The 18,678-nt window shown below is 36.7% G+C and overlaps 2 protein-coding genes across 4 annotated transcripts; one reads left to right on the top strand and one right to left on the bottom strand.

Moving 5' to 3' along the window:
• The first annotated feature begins 1,199 nt into the window (after nt 1-1,199).
• Nucleotides 1,200-8,150, top strand: styx (serine/threonine/tyrosine interacting protein). 2 transcript variants are annotated; one of them, XM_038281086.1, is made up of 11 exons: nt 1,200-1,415; nt 1,704-1,736; nt 5,064-5,117; nt 5,224-5,321; nt 5,408-5,468; nt 5,546-5,582; nt 5,656-5,695; nt 6,045-6,095; nt 6,211-6,283; nt 7,156-7,249; nt 7,572-8,150. In XM_038281086.1, exons 1-11 carry the CDS (start codon nt 1,356-1,358, stop codon nt 7,643-7,645), a joined length of 675 nt encoding a protein of 224 aa, XP_038137014.1. In that variant the 5' UTR covers nt 1,200-1,355; the 3' UTR covers nt 7,646-8,150. The 2 variants fall into 2 exon arrangements, with proteins under 2 accessions (XP_038137014.1, XP_038137022.1); XM_038281094.1 differs by lacking the exon at nt 1,704-1,736.
• Nucleotides 8,151-9,303: 1,153 nt separating this feature from the next.
• Nucleotides 9,304-15,338, bottom strand: gnpnat1 (glucosamine-phosphate N-acetyltransferase 1). Of its 2 annotated transcripts, none has more exons than XM_038281067.1 (6): nt 15,181-15,338; nt 14,402-14,569; nt 13,933-13,995; nt 13,363-13,490; nt 13,086-13,147; nt 9,304-10,450 (listed from the first exon to the last, which is right to left on the bottom strand). In XM_038281067.1, exons 2-6 carry the CDS (start codon nt 14,553-14,555, stop codon nt 10,303-10,305), a joined length of 555 nt encoding a protein of 184 aa, XP_038136995.1. In that variant the 5' UTR covers nt 14,556-14,569; nt 15,181-15,338; the 3' UTR covers nt 9,304-10,302. The 2 variants fall into 2 exon arrangements, with proteins under 2 accessions (XP_038136995.1, XP_038137003.1); XM_038281075.1 differs by having other exon boundaries at nt 15,130-15,304.
• Nucleotides 15,339-18,678: the final 3,340 nt, after the last annotated feature.

The following is an 18,678-nucleotide window of genomic DNA, read 5'->3' as shown; positions in this document are numbered from 1 at the left end:
TACACACCTTATCATTTCATCATTCTTCACCTTCAATAGACATTGATATACTTTTGGATATTCGGCTGTAAAATGAGTCTTATCTGGCTACCTTCAGCTTCACAGTTCCCCTCCTCACCCACGCTCTCTCCATTCATCTCCTAGTCACAATCTTTACTCACTGTCGCAGCAACGTCCCCCATTCCCTCTTCGGTTTTTTGAAAGAAAGTGTTTATTTAGTGAAGTTTTTTCCGTTCTTCCAGCAGCTCTTCATTGTTTTTTCTTTTTTGGACTCTGCTTAAGTACCTCATTTTGGCATCCATCGTCACTAACAACACATACGTAACAGTTATGCTTTTAATCTACGCTCTGGATTACCCATAATTCCAAGTCGCACTGTAAAATATAAAATACTAAAATATATTGTTCTTTTAAGATCTTTATGGCGTTTTGAAACATATTATATGAGTGTATTTTTTACCAACCGTCTAATGAATTATACAGTTATTAACATTGTAATTAAAAGTACCACTGTCTGCTTTGCTGTTGGTGTCATGTTTAAACGGCTCACTATCATGATGAAATCTGCCATGTGTTGGGGTATAAATAAGGTCCGGTCAGTCAATGTAGTATCAGGTGGGTTTGAGAGGAATTTTTCACAGTATTACATCTGCAAATAGACGTCCTAGTCCTCAATTGCATAGGGAGCCAACTAACTGTCAGTGACGGGGCCCCTAAGAGGCCAGGGGCCCCTAAGCAACTGCAGTCTCTGCTTGCCGATAGTTACGCCATTGCTCCAGGATCTGTATGCCTCCAGGACTCTGAGATCCGCTACCAGCCTTATCAACAAGACCCAGAGACCCCCGTGACACTGACACTGCATCTCTCCCTCCCCTGTTCAGGACCTAGAAGCTACATTAATGTAGCATCTCCAGACCTCCTGTGTTACATTTAGGCACAGTCTACTGTGTATATATTATATTGCTATATACTATATATTGTATGTTTTATATTGTGTGTAGCTATAGGTTCTATATCTAATTTGTCAAATTCCTTTTAAGTGTAAACCTACTAGGCAGTAAACTTTGATTCTTATTCTTTAGATAAAGAAAACATAGTGGATTCATTAGCAAAGATAATTTCTATCCACTAGATGTCGCAATTTCATCTGTATTTCCCCACACCCGCCCACAGGCGCCTTCTTCTTGCTTTCGGTTGAATAGTCACGTGACACTGTTGTCAGCTAGCAGCATGGCGGACTCGCATGTGGAACCTCTTCACAAACTGCATTTCTTATCCAGCTAACCCCACTGACACAAATAAGCTAAAATAAAACAAACATCTGAAACGCAAGTGACGCTCGAGAAGACGGCAGAATGGAGGAGCAAAACAAACTGCAGTTTCCGTCTCTGCCTGCGACCAAGGAGGAGCTTTTGGTGAGCCCAGCCTCAGCAGCTAAGCTAAGCTAACTAACTGCCTTGTTGTCCGAAAAAATAGAGAAAATAGACACTCAGGCTTTTTGTGAGACTTTGTGCAGATATGACAGGGTGGTTTTTATATTCAAAGCTCAGATTTATGTTGAAAATATGGGAAGTTTGATATATTTCTTGACTGAGTCAACACTGTGAGGCTAGCTAGCATTAGCCACGTATGCACAGGTCAAAATAAAATTGGGATTAATGATCTCCTCCGGGTAAAACTCTCTTATACATTTGTTGTTACAGGACTGGGCTTATCCGATGAGAAGAGAAATGCAGGTATGTTAGATTACTCTATTTTGGATATCTTCAGGAGTTTCCCCTTCAGTACAAGTTTTGTTATTTTATAGGTAATATCAAAACCACATTCATATCTCAGTTCATCCCTAAAGTACTCAGATCAGACATTTTAATTAAATAAAAAAATTAGGTAATTGATCCGAAAGGGAGGTTAGTATATTATGGCCACCTATTTATTATTGGTTAGGTCCTTGATGTATTATCAATAAGACATTGAGAATACTGAAACAGTTTATTGTTAAGTGCAAGTTGGGCCGTCCATGGATCCTAAAGATACTCAGTTGGAGTGACTTCTGGGGAGTTCTTGCTTCTCAAGTAATTCCCAAACCATTTTATCATTCTGGTAATGTGCATTATGCTGCAGCATGTGGTCATGTGTGTTCATCCAATGCCTTTTACTAATATTAGATTGGGTTTCTGGGCTCATTGAAAACAAGGAAAGCCAGGTAAAAACAATCATCGCCCAGTATGGATTTAAAGCTCATTTTGCATGTTCTGGTTCTGCTTTATGGTAACTACCAGTTGGGCGTGCCTGGAAAATCTCCCAAGATAGACTTCTAGATAGCATCCTAACTGGATGCCTGAACAATGTAATTTCTCTCTTGATATGGAGAAACTCTGTGCTGCTCCTGCTCGACACAGCTTCTCATCTCTTATGGTGAGTCCTGCCGTCCTGCAGTGGCTACAATCCAGAGCTTGTGACCTTGGCTAGACTGGGAATGCAGACGGACCAGTAAATCTAGCATTGCTCAGGTGTTTTATAATCAAGGATGGACTGAAGTAAATTCTGCATTACTGCATATACGTCAACTACTGGGATAATTTCTAACATTGTTTAGAGTAGGAGTTACAAGGAGCCACAAAAATACTCTAGTAAAATGTATTTTTTTTTTGTCATTCAGTCCTAGGTTTTGCTTTCTGTTAAGTTTAACTGTAACATGTGTTAAATAGATTTTACAGTCATCTGTGAAGTTAAACACGGTAACTTATTTTAGTCAAAGTATTTTTTTTATTTATTTGTTTTTGAAATGTTTTGTTTCTGAGACACAAACGACTACTCCAACGGACCATTAAAGGTACAGTGGAGGATTTTTGGGAATTTTTGAAAAGACCCACCCTCTCCACTTAAAAAAAAGAAAAATGCACATGCACAACCCTGTACCCGCTCCTGATATGGAATGTCTAACGCTTGTGAGAGCGTGCACAAGTGTGCATGCTGTTTAAAAGTTGCTGTTTGCATCGCTCATACAAGCTTACTTTCGAAAAGGAGATCTTCAATGTTTCCACTTTGTCAGAATTACCACCGGTTGGTGAAAACGGGGACGAGAAAGTAGGACAGCCTTACTTAAACATATCATCAGAATGATTGACAATTAGGAGGACCACTTATTTTGATGATCCACCTGGAAAAAGAAACTTCACCACTATGCCTTAAACAGATTTTGATCCTCTGTGATTGATGCTGCTTTAGAACTAGGGCTGGGGAATGTAACAAAAATACATTTTTAAATCGTAGAGACACTGATTTTTAATCACACTATATAAAACAAGGGTAAGACACTAAATTTCTCCCTCCAGCCCTTTGAGTGGTGATTAAATGCTTGAAGGGGTTTTGTCTCCCCCTGAAAGATGGAGAGAGTTGTAGCTAGCATGTAGATCCATGTATGCAAATAGAAGTAAACACTTTTTACACAGTGGTTACAGTAAAGTCCTGTAATAATGGACTCTGGGCAAGCAAGCTCTGAAAAAACCTGTACAAGCTTGGGGTTAGTGCAAAGGAAAATCTGAATAAAATTGTAGTTTTGGTTAAAAATAATCGCAATTAAAATTTTTTGGATAAATCGTTCAGACCTATTTAGAACCTGTTTGAACACTGGATAATACAATCTGTAAATAATACAGGCCTCAACTGACTTTAAATGTTTTTAATTTAGTTTTAGTGTTAAAACCAGATTCTAATCCCAACTGGAGCTGGGTCTTTTTTCCTTTAAACTCGCTTTAAACGAGTTGGGAAGTCTGTGTTGGCAAATAGCTGCAGATACTTGGATCTATACGTTGACCTTTGTAGGGAATTTACAGAAGCTCTAAAGTCTAATCGCCTTAAGCCATAAGTTATAGGTTTATTGCACAGTTTTTTTTCCCTATCACAGCAGGAGTATCTTTCCCATCTTCAGTAGCTGTTCTGAAGAGCCGTCATAACAACTGCAATGGGAGGGGTTATGGCTCAGTGTTTTGATGTGATTTTTCTCTGCTTTGGATGCCAAATATTAAACGCACGAAAAGACATCGAAGAAGAACAGCTTCTGTTAGTGGAGTTGGCAAAAAGACCGATTAACCTTTCGTGGTAATTGTCCAAGTTGTTCCTCGGTTTTTAAAAATGGCGCACCCCGGCACTGAATCGAGAAGGACGACAACGCAGACAGCCGGAAAGGCATACCAAGTAACAATCACAGCTGCTTTTTGTCTGCGCTCTTCAGCCTGAGGTCTACGTGGGTTTATGACCGTCCGGCATGTAGTCTGGATTTTTTTTTAAGGTGTGCGACAATGTTTGCAGAACCTCTGCATGGGGGGGCGTGGTCGCTCAGAGACAGATTTGACGGTGGAAGAGGCTATGCGTCAAAAGCATAAATTGGCCTTTAGTCTGTTGTTTGGCATGTTGCCATTTCAATCATGACTGTGCTTGTGTGGCTTCCTCAACATGGCTTCCTTCCTTTGGTCCTTTAGTGTAGTTGCTGTATGGTGTCTTAGAAACAGGAGTCTGAGCAGTCCTGGCTACACCGGGCCTCATAAACCATGCCGCTCAGCTTTGGTTTGGCTGTTTGTATTTTAGTTTAACTGTTGATTTCCCCCATTAAGCATTGAAACATGTTTGGAAAACAGCTAAAAGTCTGGTTGCCTCCAGTTTAAGGCTGTTTTCTTAACACTAAAATATATTCTAGAGAACAGAACCTTCTTGGCCACATTCTGGAAATGCACCTTATCATCCTATGTGGTCCTATATGGAACTCTGTCATCAATATGACTGAAGTGAAAACTAGACCCACTTGTCAGTAGTTGTAATTATATGCCTGATCAATGTTTTTTCTTCAGTTGGAAAGCTGATCATCCAGAACTCTCTTCTAATTGTTTATCAGTAAAATCATTTAATGCCAGCTTTTATTTTTGTTGATCTGAAATAGTTTTCTTGTAAACGTGATTTTTGAGAACCAGAAATATTATTATTTCACCCGTCTTGTGACATTACTACCAAGACTGGATCATGTGCTGTCTTTGCTGATTTCCGTGTCATTGTATATCTCTGTTTAGGAGATTTTACCTGGACTGTTTTTAGGGCCCTACTCTGCTGCAATGAAAAGCAAGGTAAAGCCACCAGGCGTCATCCTCTGTTATTAAACCGGCTTATCTAAAGGTAAAGAACTCATCCTCCTTTGTTCCACTCACTGTTCTTTGTTTTGTCTTCTTCTAGCTGCCAACTCTTGAGAGACACGGCATAACACATATTGTCTGTGTCCGTCAAGACATTGAAGCCAATTTTATAAAACCCAATTTCTCTCATAGATTTAGGTAAGAGCAAATTAAACTAAAATGCTTAGAACACCAATGTTATATGTATTAACCGAGTCTAATTTCATAAACGTTCCTTCTTGCAGATATCTTGTTTTAGATATTGCTGACAATCCAGTAGAAAATATAATTCGTTTTTTTCCTATGGTAAGTTACAGATTAGGATTATAATCTGTTTGGAAACATTGTTTACATTATGCTGCCTTTTCTATTTCCTTTTGTAGACTAAAGAGTTTATTGATAGCTGCTTGGCAACAGATGGTAAGGATCATTGCTGCTTTATTAGGTTTAAATGTTTTCTATTTTAATCAAACATTTCGTTCTGCTCCCGTAGGAAAGGTACTTGTTCACGGTAACGCAGGGATCTCGAGAAGGTGAGATGTTTTCTAAAGTTAAAAGGTGCATTTCAGCAAACTGCAGTAGAGATAATGTTCTTTATCTCTTCTTCAGTTTATTTCACTTTTTTACTGAACAATAAAAACTCATAATGGCGTAATTTAAATGGTTATTTCTGCTATTTGTTCTGATTAAAGTTTAATGTTAATAGAAAATATGTACAATAGAATTGTTTTATTTATTAAAAGATTGATATTTAAAAGAAGATTTGTACCTATTAGAATTTGTGGTACATATTAACTTACTAAAGGTTGTTTTTTTTTTAAGTCAAAATGAAATGTTATCAGCTGTCACTGACTGAGTTACACTGTGTTTACTTCTGTTTAGTGCTGCCTTAGTGATTGCCTACCTTATGGAAACATTTGGGATGAAATACAGGTAATTGTTTCCTGTCCTTGCAAACATTTTTTAAGTAAAGCAGTAAACAACCCAGATTTTTAGGGTTTAAAATGCTTTTTAGTAATTTTGAGGCTGTGGATTTAACTCCCTGCAGGGATGCATTCAGCTACGTACAGGAGAGGAGATTCTGCATCAACCCCAATGTTGGTTTTGTCCACCAACTACAGGTGAGGCTGCAGAGAAAATGAGCTTTAGAAATAAAGCTGCTCCAGTTTATCATTAAGAGAAGAATAAATAAAAAGTATCCATGCAAACAGCTGGTAGGTCAGCATACTCTAGAGCAGTGGTTCCCAACCTTTTTTGACTTGTTTGTCCCTTTGGACATTTTGTCTTTCCATGAGTATCCCACTCAGTCAAAAGTACTGATGACTTTCCAAATGTGGAACGTATAATAAATTATTATAAAATAAAAAACTATATTACTTAATTTTTTTATTTGAGCATGTAATTCTTAGGCATTTTATTTTTTCCATCTCAAATAAAAACATAAATATGTTTCCTTGAGGTTAGTAAGGAATCGAAATAAAATCATATAAACCTGCATTTATAAAATTGAGTAACTTCCTTATAACCACATTTAAAATAGTTTTACTGTTTTCATTGAGATACCTGAGCTGCTTTCATGAGATCCAATAGTTTGGTGTGAAAAAGCTGATAACAGGCTGTTCTCTACATCCAGCCTGTTCCTCTGCTTGGTTACGGTTAGAGTTAGTCGAGTTGAAACATATAAGGAAAACCTTACTTTTTAGATTAGAAATGTTTCATTTTTAAATTTTATCATCAGAAAAAAAACGGATCACAGCTCTATTTTATTTTACTACCCAAGACATAAAATATTTTCTTTATCACATAGTTATAAATAAATTTGTCATACTGATTTAACTGTAGGTAGTTTAAAGTACATTATATATTTAGATTTATGAATCCATACATTGCTAAACACATTTAGAAGCATTAGAACAAGAAATATGTTGGATGTCATTAAGCCGAATGATTGCTGTCACCTTCAGCATCGAGTTAATTTTGGCTGTTTTTGTAGGAATATGAAGCAATCTATCTGGCCAAATTGACCATTAAAATGATGTCACCGATGCAGCTGGGCAGGTCCTTTTCTCTACAAGCTGGAATGCCAGGTTGGTTTAGGATTACCTGCAAATTTATTTCCTGTCTCTGCTTTGAAGAAATGTACCAGTTCTGGCGAAAATGCATGTTTTTCTTTTGTTTTTTCCATTTAAGTTCTTTCAGCACAAAACATTACTTCCTATTAAAACTGCAGTGCATTAAAAGTTTCCTCTGTTAAACAATGATAACTTTGTTATGATTATACAATGAAAAGGGATGTTATGGTATTCTTTATGGATTTAAAGTATATAAAAAAAAATATACCTTTCACTATATTAACAAATTAAATCAAATAGTCTTTAACTCATGTCTCTATTTAATCTCCACTAATAGGTAGCCGGAAACGCAGCCTGGAGGAGGATGAAGATTTTGGAGCAATGCAGGTCACTGCAACGCAGAACGGCTGAGCTTTACAGACTTGAAGCTGTGTGGCACAGTGCACTCTTTTTTTTTTTTTCATGTTTTTTACATTTTTAATGGGATTGAAAATGTAAATATTTGAACATTTTCTAAGGGGATGGGGAGGGGGGAGGGAGGGAGGCTGAGTTACTCATGTCTGAGACATGGAGTACTGAAGGTCAAATTGGATAGCTGTTTTTTTCTGAGCAAAATGCACTGATGGGAGTTTTTTTTTTTTTTTGCAGTTTTATAGTATTTAAGCATTTTGCATTTGCAGCGGGACAGTATTGCAATAATGCACTTTGAATACTTGAATTAGTAAAGAAGACCTAATTGGGGATATCTGCAAAAGGGAGCAGAGCCAAGATGTCGCCCAGCAGAGGAAGTAAGGAGTAGCTATGCCTTTATTTCAGGAGTGATACAGTCCTGAACTACTACAGCTTAATGTTTGGGACAGTCGAGAACAGGAAACTGCTAAACACTGCTTAATAAACATAAGTCCTGAGTACTGTACATATGTGTCCATTATTTATGTACATTTGTTTTAGTTGCCCAGGAATGGGTGGACTGCAGCATTTTTGTAATCAATCCTTTATGCTAACTCAGTGCGCAGAGTGTCTAAATAAATGTGAAAATTTGTTATTTAGCTCAAAGTGAGGCTGATTTGACTTTAGGCCTACAACTAATGATTATTTTGCATTTCAATTAATCTGATTATTTTTACGATTAATAATCGGATAGCAAAAGGTTCCTTAAGGAAGATTTTTTTTTTACTAAATTAAACATGGTGAAACTCAAACTTTTCCACTTGAAGTTCTGGATCGAGCATATTGACAGATGAAGTGTTTTGTCTTATATGCAAAATGTTTATATATTTTTACAAATATATAAAATAATTTTATAATTACTGCCATAAGTGCATCACCGTGAGCTATAGGCATATTTTAGAGTCTATACTCCAGTTGATGATTAATCGATTACTAAATTAGTTGATGATTATTTCAATAATTGATTAATTTGATTAAATGTTTCAGCCCTATTTGAGTTATTTTCATTATTGCCGATGGTTATCGCTTACATCAACCTCAAAATTAATATTTAAGGCCGATTTTAAAATGTATTTAATATACAACCTTGGTTGAAGATTGATTTGTGTTACCAAGCAGACTAGATTCACTATTGACACGGCGGGCAGGCACGTTTAAGTTGAAGGATGTGGCTGTCCGATGCGTCATACTGTATGATGTGAAAGTTAAGTGGAAAGAAAAAAGCCATCATTGGAAAAGCAGCCTTGAGACTTTTAAGGATAAGGCCATTTTAGAATAAAACAGTGATCCAAATGTCCAGTAGTCATGTTGTAGATGCAGTATTTCATAAAAGGAGCCCAAATTGTGCACTAGTGCATCTCTTTTGTAGTAAAGAGTTGCCGGTCAGTGTTCTGTGCTAAAATTCTCCAGTCTTCTTATATTCCGGTTTTCTAAGAAGCCAGAATTTATTCTTATTAGCTTTAAGCAAAATCATTAGAGACAGAAGTAAACGGTATGAATCAAAACTTTTTTTAATAAGATGCTTCCCCACATAACTGGCTGGTATTGTGTTGACATGTTAAACAGTAAATATGGATTAATTTCTATTTAAATACAACTAAAAAGCTTTGAGGCTGATGTGTGAAAAATGGTTTATTTCCCCCTTGTCAAGATCATTCATTGCATTTAATAAATAAGCGCATCCTGTGAATTTATGGTGCAGCTTCCTGACACTTATCTATAAAGCTGATCTGTTGGGTAATTTCACAGAAAAGTGAGAGAAGTGCTGTAGATCATAGAATATTTTATTGGATTAACATCTGGAAATAAGTTATTTTAAATATGTTCCCCAGAATAAAAGCATAATTATAAAACTGAACTACAAAATCTTAAATTAAAGTGAACTTTCAAAAATCACTTGTATTTGTTTCAGTTACAAAATGCTTAGTGCTAAATCCAGTTACCTAAAAAAGAAAAAAAAAAAGAAATTTTACATAATGCTTTTTAAAACATTTACCTGCTGGAAATGGTCTAACAGTCTTCCTACACCCTAAAACTTCATTCCCGGAATCCGACAAAAAACAGCTGAGAGAAAGAGCACTTTGTACCGAGCAGACAGACTAGAAAAGTGAAACCCAAATAAAACCCGGATATCATGGTAGTTCCTCGTGAACATCAGATAAAAGCGTTATATTATTGATGGTGACTTTAAATAATAATTTTTTCAAAATTCAATGCTTTTACAGGATTGTTTTTTCATACTTACAGAATAGCAGTCAAATTATGTTTGTAGTCCTTTTGTATTCAAACCGTAGTCCTTTTTTATATGAAAATAAGACAATACATTTGCATTTTTCTTAAGACAAAGGGAACAATACCATCAAATACCCACCCTGGTGAGGTAGCAGGGGTTACCAAAGGTGGGATTATGATGTCAAACTGGGCTTCCACGAACCGACTTGTTTAATCCTGTTCACAATTCAGATTTGTTGTCAGGTGAGATTAAAAATCAAACCCAGTCCCAGTACCACCTCCCCCCCACCAACAGGGCCAACCAGACCCGGATCCAACTTCTGATGTCATGACGAATGGTCCATGAGCCAATAACTGGTGGGGGCGGGGCGTTTAAGCTTCATCTCTCAGTCGAAGAATCTGCACTGCATGTAAGTCTCGTCTGAAGCGCTGTAGCCAAATTTTTGGTAAAAAGGTTTGTTTTTGGGAGAACACTCCAGAGTGATTTTATAGCAGTTCAGTTTTTTGCTGAGAAGTGTAAGCGTCGACACTAACCTGCAAGAAAAAGTAAATGGAGAAGAAAGGTGTGAGAAAAAGGTCATTAGTAACACAGCAGCTCTAAATCATCCAAACACCTCTGATAAAAAAGACCTGGTATTTTGGTATGAAAATTGAACTAAATCAAACATTTTTTTCCCAGAAATGAAAAATTAATCTGAAACACAAACATATATGTTGTGTTTCAGAAGCTGAAAGTGGATCTGATTGTAAAGAAACCTGGTCTGCAGCGTCTTTCTACAGATTCTCTTTTTCAAATTTAGTTCTAAACTTGTCCATTCCCAACTCCTCATGCAAAGTTCTTCTGTTCATTTGAACCTGTATGGTCTACTTCACTTTAGTTTAGTTTGAAACCGAAAAGCATTTCTTACTGTACTCAATCACCACTTGTTTCTAAAGAAAACCCACATTATGATACTGCCACCACGTGTTCATTGGCGCTGGGAATTATACAAGTATTGTTGTGTCAAAAATGATGTTTGGAAAGATGCACTTTTATGAATGTAAAAAAAAAAACCTGACAAAAAACCTTATAAATTAATATTTACTACATTTGTATATTACTGATAGTGGCGATTTTTCCTCATTAGTGAGTGCTGCAAGCAAGAAAAGGAAAAAACTACCAACCAAAGGGCTGCTTTCTAATATATGATAGTTTTAAATCCTTTCAGGATTGGTTGGATGGAGTTTAGCAATGTTTAGAAAGCTGTCAGCTTTGCATTGACTCTGTAAAATCCACTAATTAAACCTGGCACTGTGCCAGAATCTGATTACCGGTATGTACATTTTCTGTACCTCGTTTTTAGGTCATTTATCAAAGTGCTCCAATTTGATGAAGTTCAAATAATCTCAGATGTGGTTTGATTCCATGGGCCCGGTTCCTTTAATATTTCCTTTTAAAGGTCAATAAGAAAAAGTGGTAAATAGTGGATGTTTGGTATCATCAGCCTGGAGCTCATCCTTTCACAAGTTTGAGGGAGATCTTTACAAGGCATGTATGTTTACTATGGAAATAATATTGGTGTTTGGCAACTGTGGTCCAAACATGGGAATAAAACAGGAGTTTGTTTTCTCATGGAAACCAAAATCCTGCTAGCTCCATCAGTCTGCCACTAAGGAATGTCCCTATCAACTTCACATCTTTTTCACTCATTTTATAAAAATCTCTCCTTTTTATACCCCCTTTTATGTGATTAATTGTTTATCCTGATTTAATTTTTACATAAATATGACCTGAAATTTGGACAGGTTGGTGCGGACTAGGGGTGTAAATCACATCCATCATGGCGATTCGATTCAGTATCGATTTCCTGACCCAACGATTCGATTATTTTCGATACTTAAGAATACACCACGATTCGATTCGATTAATCGGTTAATTTTTTTTTTATTATTTTTTTTTTTTTTTTTACACCTTACAGGCTAAACAAAGTTTCAAGTTTGAAATAAATCAATGAAAGCTGTAATATCATTATGCATTTTCTTTAGAAACAACAGCAAATAACAGAAGTAGAAAAGTTGCATAAAAAAATACTGCAAAAATACTGCACAATATCAGTGTAATGAGTTCAATGCAATACCTCGGCTCCAGAGAAACTGTCCAACACATTTTTTTAGAATGTAATAAATATATTCAGGAAAGAGAGATGTTGTGTAGAGAGTTAGACAGGAATAAAAATAAACTAGATATAAGGGAATTGTTTCAAAGGTCATCTGGGGATGTAGTTTTTGGTAGTATTTTTAATTTTCTAAGAAGAACGGGTATTTTAGGGAGAATATAATAGTTTGTCTGGTCCATACTCCATTCTGGAAGGTGGCGGTAATGCACCTATAAGTTGTTTGCCAACCGCCATTAAAAAAAAGAAGAAGAAGAAGGCTCCAGAGTGTTGCGTCACCGCCCCCTTGAGAGACGCTCCGCTGCTCCTCTCCCAGATTGTAGCTGACCGCAAACAGTGCTGCAGACAGGAGGCCGGCTTGTTTTGTTTTTATGACTGAAATTGCGGAAAACAACTCGTGAAGTTTGACCCGCTAGAAGAGCGAGGTGCGCGAGAACGCTGGGAGCCTTTTTCCAGCTGGATCTTCGCTCTTTTTGCCCCATTGTCCCTCCGTCGTCGGACTAAACTCGTCCCCACTTCCTCTCCGCCTCGGCCGTATCTAGACCCACAGCGTGTAGCCCAGACCACGCTTCAATACTGAGCATAATTTAAAAATGTCTGTGTGAAGCTTGCTGCAACAAACTGCTGTAAGAGTATAACCAGAAAGCGCGGTAGGAGGGCAAAATAGGTTTAGCGGCACCGCAGCACGGGAGGGAGAATTACGCCCAGGAGCAAATGGATAAAAATAGACCGGAGGGAAAAAAAACTACATTAATCGATTCTCTTGCGGACGTGTCGATGCATCGGATCGTCGGCTTTTGGATCGATGCATCGATACAAAACGATTATTATTTACACCCCTAGTGCGGACTATTATAAACTACTTTAAAGATTGAATTTGCTTTTGGCTTTAAGTGTATTACCGGTACATTGCTTCATCTGCTGTAAAACTTAAAAACATAATTGTTCACCAGTATTTTTTTTTAATAAGTATGAAAGTTTTGTGGGAGTTGTCAGGTTTGCACAATCCTACTCACAGTTTCCCGAGCTGCTTCCCTCTGCACACATCACTGACAACCACCTCTTCTATTCGGCCCCTCTACAAATACAAAAAGCCAGCAGATCCTTATTTTTTACAGTTTTTACAAGCTGAAAATATATTTGTCTTGATTTTAAGTAAACAATATAAATGTATGTTTATTTAACAGTATTTGGTTACAAAACTAGGCCGACTATATATTAGCCTCCTAATTACCAGTGCATTAATGCGTAACTAATTGATGTAACTCGACATAAAGGTCAGTAAGTTTGTACCTTGGCACAGGAGTGAATAAATTTGTGTTCAATGATCAGCGTGGCAGTGGCAATAATTTGCCCCAGGTTTGTGTCTTCCACAACGACAACATAGTAGTCTCCCGTAGTCTTCATATGCTTGAACTTACCTAGAAACAAACAGAAAACGGGTCACTGCAGGTCTTTCTACAACGTGAGCTTTAATATTTATATTGTGACCGTCCCAAGGCTTTTCCCAGCACTTCTCACAGAGCATGGTCTCCTGTTTTAAACAGGGGCTCGTTTCTAAAACAGGAACGAGGTGGCGGTATCTCAGAACACCCTCCCATGTTATGTCTAAGTTTTGATTACTGTATGGGTTTGTTTAAACCTGCACAAAATCACATCAGTCACTTATTCCATTATATTATAAATAACAATGAATGGGATATATGCTCCTGTATGTGTTTATATTGCAGATGTCAGCTTTATACGTTACAGAAGAGTAGCAAGACTTACAGTCAAGAAAACTTTGAAATCACCCAAAGTTAAAGAATTTGCACCGTTAATAAAATGGCTTTTTTTTTTTATGGAACATTAAGTGTGACTTACTGACAAACTGCTCCGGTGTGACATCACCTGTCTTGGTAAGCTGAGATAGAACTTCAAAGAACCCTGGAAAACAATCCAGAAAGATAATTAAGAGAAAAATTACATCCAATATCTGATCAAATATTCAGATTGTGTACAATGGAAAAAAAATCAAAATCCAGATAAGTCATTTTTCTTAAAATAAGTGCATTTTGTTCTTGGATTGAGGATTTAAAAGAGACATCTTTCCAATGAAACAAGACAATTTACACTTAAAATAAGAAAACACAGTTGCATTGTCTTATTTCAAATGCCTATTATCTAATTATCTTATTTTAAGAGTAAAAATACTAATTCCATTGGCAAACTATCTAATCTACCTACCTCAAATTAAGGGTAAATACACTTAATTTAAGATTTTTTTTTATTCATTTATAGAATGTTTTTCCAGTGTAAATAAAACGTCATACATAAAGGTATAAAAACTCACCTTTATTAAAATCCGCCGTACACAGAGGCCTGAGCAGCAGGTCATCTCCTGGACTGGATGGTGAGATTGGGGGAGAGAAGGACACAGTGTTGCTGTTCCAGTCCAACTCCTGAAGCAAAGAGGGATCAAAAAGTGGAGACTCGTCCAGCAGCATTCCACAATCTCTGTCTAGGACACACACACAAAAAAAACTCAATAAATATGTAATAAAACACAAAAAAAAAAACTTAAATGATTCTTCCATTGAATTGTAAAAGGTACAAACAGGTCAATTTGTTCGACCCAGACAGAATATTTGCTGATAGTTACACCAAACTTTGACCTGAGTAATATCCCTACATTCTGTAAAACATTTTCAGGCTCTGGAGGTTACCAAACAAGCCAAACTAGAGTACACAGTCACATCCACCAATAAACTACAGCTTCATTCATGATGCACAGTTTCCAAGACGGAAGCAAACATATTCCAGGATGTGTAAAACGAAACAGGTCCATCCCTCACAGACCTAATCACAGATCCCTTTATCCTAGATGGAGTTATCATGCTAATAGACATAGTTTTTACACTTTACTGATCTGCCAGACAAAGTAAAATAAGGATGGATCTGTGTGGATTCAGATAATTTACAACAATCTCTTAGTTTAAAAAAAATGATGTTAGCTTTCAGTCACTTCTTTCCTGATATTAACATCGGGCCACTTTAACAGCGGCAAACAGAGATACTCACCAACAACTAACGATCAGGAAATGTTGCTAACTGGAGGAGCTGTTAGCTTACCTGTGAAAACGCAGGTTGGATACAGTCTGTGTGAAAATTCACAAGGAGATCCTGACCAGGGATGAGCGTTAAACGTGAATGAGGCTGGGCTTCATGCTTACGCAAAGCACCGTGGGTGTTTCTGCTGCTGCTTCCGCCCAGCAGCCGCTCTGCTGTGTGACGTGGCACAGACGCTGAGCTGAAGAGAATTACGGCTCTTCGTTTGGGATCCGCATCATCTGGCTCTGCTGCAGAATCGGTTCTTTCGACTTCCAATTGGTTCTTTTCACGCAGGTGGCGAATGTCAGGCAATACTTTAACAGGAATCTAGTGTGTGTATGGAGGACCAACTCTGCCATATCTAAAAATAAATGCTCTATAAATAAATAACCATACAATTAATTTCCCCCCAAAAATACAATAAACAAATATAGGTAGAAATTAAACTATACAGTGAGACATAAATGTATACAAGTACGAGTACAACGAGTACGAGTATCTTTTAATTAGCTTCTTTATTCACCTTTGTAATAATTGCCTTATTTATTTATTGTTCATTATAATCTTCAACTTTATTTATTACTTATTTTTATGTGTATTTATGTGCATGATATATTTTTGTCTGTTTTATTCTTCCTTTGTATTTTTTTTACCCTCTTTATTTTGGCAAAACTATTTCTGCCAGTCGTATGTACATTTCTGTATGCATTTCTGCCTCGTTATGCAAATGAGGAGAGGAGTGTCTTAAGGGTTCAAATTCTACTACTGCAGGGGTCCTCAACATATTCCAGGCCAAGGACCCCCAAACTGATGGCGAGTCGGAGCAGGACCCCCTAGTGTAAATATATATATATATATATATATATATATATATATATATATATATATATATATATATATATAAATAATGAAATTGTGTTTATCAAACTGGTCCTATAGTCACTCTATTACATATGGAGTAATGTAACCAAAGTAATTTCTCCCTGGGATTATTAATGTATTTCCGACTTCTGGTTGATGGGACAGGTGTTGTGAATGAAATGGTGCCCAGCTTGAAAGAGCTCCTGTGTGTCGCTGAATGTGTGCATTGATGATTGAAAGACATCATTTGCCTCCATTTATCTGTTTACTACAGTGTGTTGAATTCATGTTAATGTGGATTTAAGGACATTTCAATTAGTGGAAATAATTGCAGAGGGGAATATGAAAAAAAGTCTAATCAACCAAAACTTTCGTGACCCCCCATGCATTACCTCCATGGACCCCCTAGGGGTCGCCGACCTCCTGTTGAAGACCCCTGATCTAGTGGATTTCAAAGTTCACGCTTTAAATTGATTTACGAGTAAGTAGATACCACAAATGACGCTTTTAATGTACACTAATTTTGGATTTTGTCCTCAATGTAACAGAAAAATAGAGACTAGTTTCATTGTTATTGGAGCCAGTAGAAACAAGTGAACTAAACTTAACCATGCAATTTTTTAAACATACAAGTAAAGATCTAATATATAAATGCTGCAATTGATTACCTTCAATGGTTTCAAATGTTATTTAGAAGTAGCTACATTTGCTTTCTGTGATCAAAAATTATTCCAAAAGCAAAATTCTTGCTTCTGCAGTTTTCAGTAACATATAAAGATGGGCTGATACTCTATGGTTCTTGTGGTTTGAGAAAAACATCTTAAACTGATCATTAAAATGTCTTCAAAGGGAATGGTCTTTTGGATTTAGGTGATTTTAAGATGGCATTTTGAGTTGGCTCATGCATGACCTACACACAACTGAGGGTAAGGGCGCAGCTTAATGGCATCAGAAATAATTCCACCTGTTCGATCTAATGGAATCTGATGGTCCTTTCGTAATGACTTTGTCTGTAGGAACCTTGACATACAATAATCAAATTTGTTGGACCCATAAACTCAAAGGTCCACGTCATTAAAATAGCGCGGAAGTAATCTTGTTTAGCAACGCCATGTCCAAAAGCTCCCCTTTTACAAACCAATAATAAAAAAAATATAACACACACACCATTTGTTGAAAAGCTGTAGAAGCTGTTTATTGAGTCTTTCATATCACCATATTTTACAAAAACTAGACCTAAAGAAGTTAACTAAAGCATTTTTGATTTAGGCACAAAATATGGAAAAGCTCAGCCTAAAAAAAAAGAATTTTAATTTTGATTAAATTAGTAATATTTATAAGAGGTAAACCATGAGCAGGTAAAAGTAATGGATCTGTAAAGACGCAGAGTAAAATAAACTAAAAAGGAAAGCAAAAAGTCCAGTTATTTATTTTTAAATCAAATATTTAAACCCAAATGATTTCTATATTTCCAACCCCTGACAAGAGCACTAAAGTGAACATAAAAGATCGGGACTCTTTAGCTTTTAGTGGAAGCTTAAGGGCTGATCTTTGGTGTATGGAGACAAAAAAAAAAAAAAAAAAACATTGTCAACATGTCATGCACTTTGAAACTGCTTTTTACATTGCTGTAATACAAAACTCCCCTCCTTTGTCCACCGATATTTCTCAATCAGTAACAGATTAATGAGGCTGATTACATCGGCTAAAAGCTTTAAGAAACCAGTTTTTGCCATCCATCGGTTTTCTTCACCAAACTAAGGTATTGAAGCAGAGACAGATGTTAGCCGCTTATATCATTTGCGTTTTTTAGTTTGCAGATTAGAAAAAAGGCAGCACAAATAAGTTTACAAAAATATTTCTTTTTAAACCAGAACATTTTAGGTCCGGTGATTTGCATGGAGGTACTAGAATTGTTTTGATAGCTGTGAAACAGGTTTTGCCAAGGTATTTAAATACTCTTACAAGTGGAATAAAATCCACAGAGAACATGCAGCAAGTGCAGCTGCAACTCAACTATATAGATAAGCTAGAAAATTTCACTTACAACCCAATACTCTGCTGAAAACAACATCTACCTGCTCATCAGGTGATCATTTCAGAAAGACTGAAGAAAACACCCAGTGTACTCACACAAAGAAGATAATCCATCCCCATTCATTAGTCGTGCATCTGAGGGCCTCCGTATCAGAAAATAAAAGTTTACATGCCAAACTTCCCCCATCTTGTTAAATAACAAAATGCAAACTGTTTACAATGGGTGATATAACACTTGACACTGAACAACCCTTGTGGGTCAAAAAACACTATTTGCAGCATTTCCTTTGATAGAAACATTCAAGGTTGACTGAAAGGCTGACCAGTATTAAAGTGACATTCTCTTACTCCAAGGTAAGAAATAAAAACGTTGCTACTTATTTCACAGTTGAAACCATTAAAATGACACGCATGGACCAGATGGAAGTAGTCACCTGGGACATGCTGTTTCTGTCAGAAGCAAAGCGAGTGACCGACGGTAATAAAAAGACTTAATAGCTTCATCTAAACATTGCACCTTCTGACAACTCTCAAAAATAGGTTTTGATTGTGTCTGAATGCAAAATGTGCTCATCATTGACACAGAGTCCAAATGTTGACAGATACTGTCTAAGCTGCTGG

The sequence above is a fragment of the Cyprinodon tularosa genome, unplaced genomic scaffold (assembly GCF_016077235.1).
Source record: "Cyprinodon tularosa strain WSP-4 unplaced genomic scaffold, ASM1607723v1 ctg103, whole genome shotgun sequence".
Classification (NCBI taxonomy): domain Eukaryota; kingdom Metazoa; phylum Chordata; class Actinopteri; order Cyprinodontiformes; family Cyprinodontidae; genus Cyprinodon; species Cyprinodon tularosa.
The sequence above is the reverse complement of the archived record's forward strand: the minus strand, read 5'-3'. Positions and strand labels throughout refer to the sequence as shown.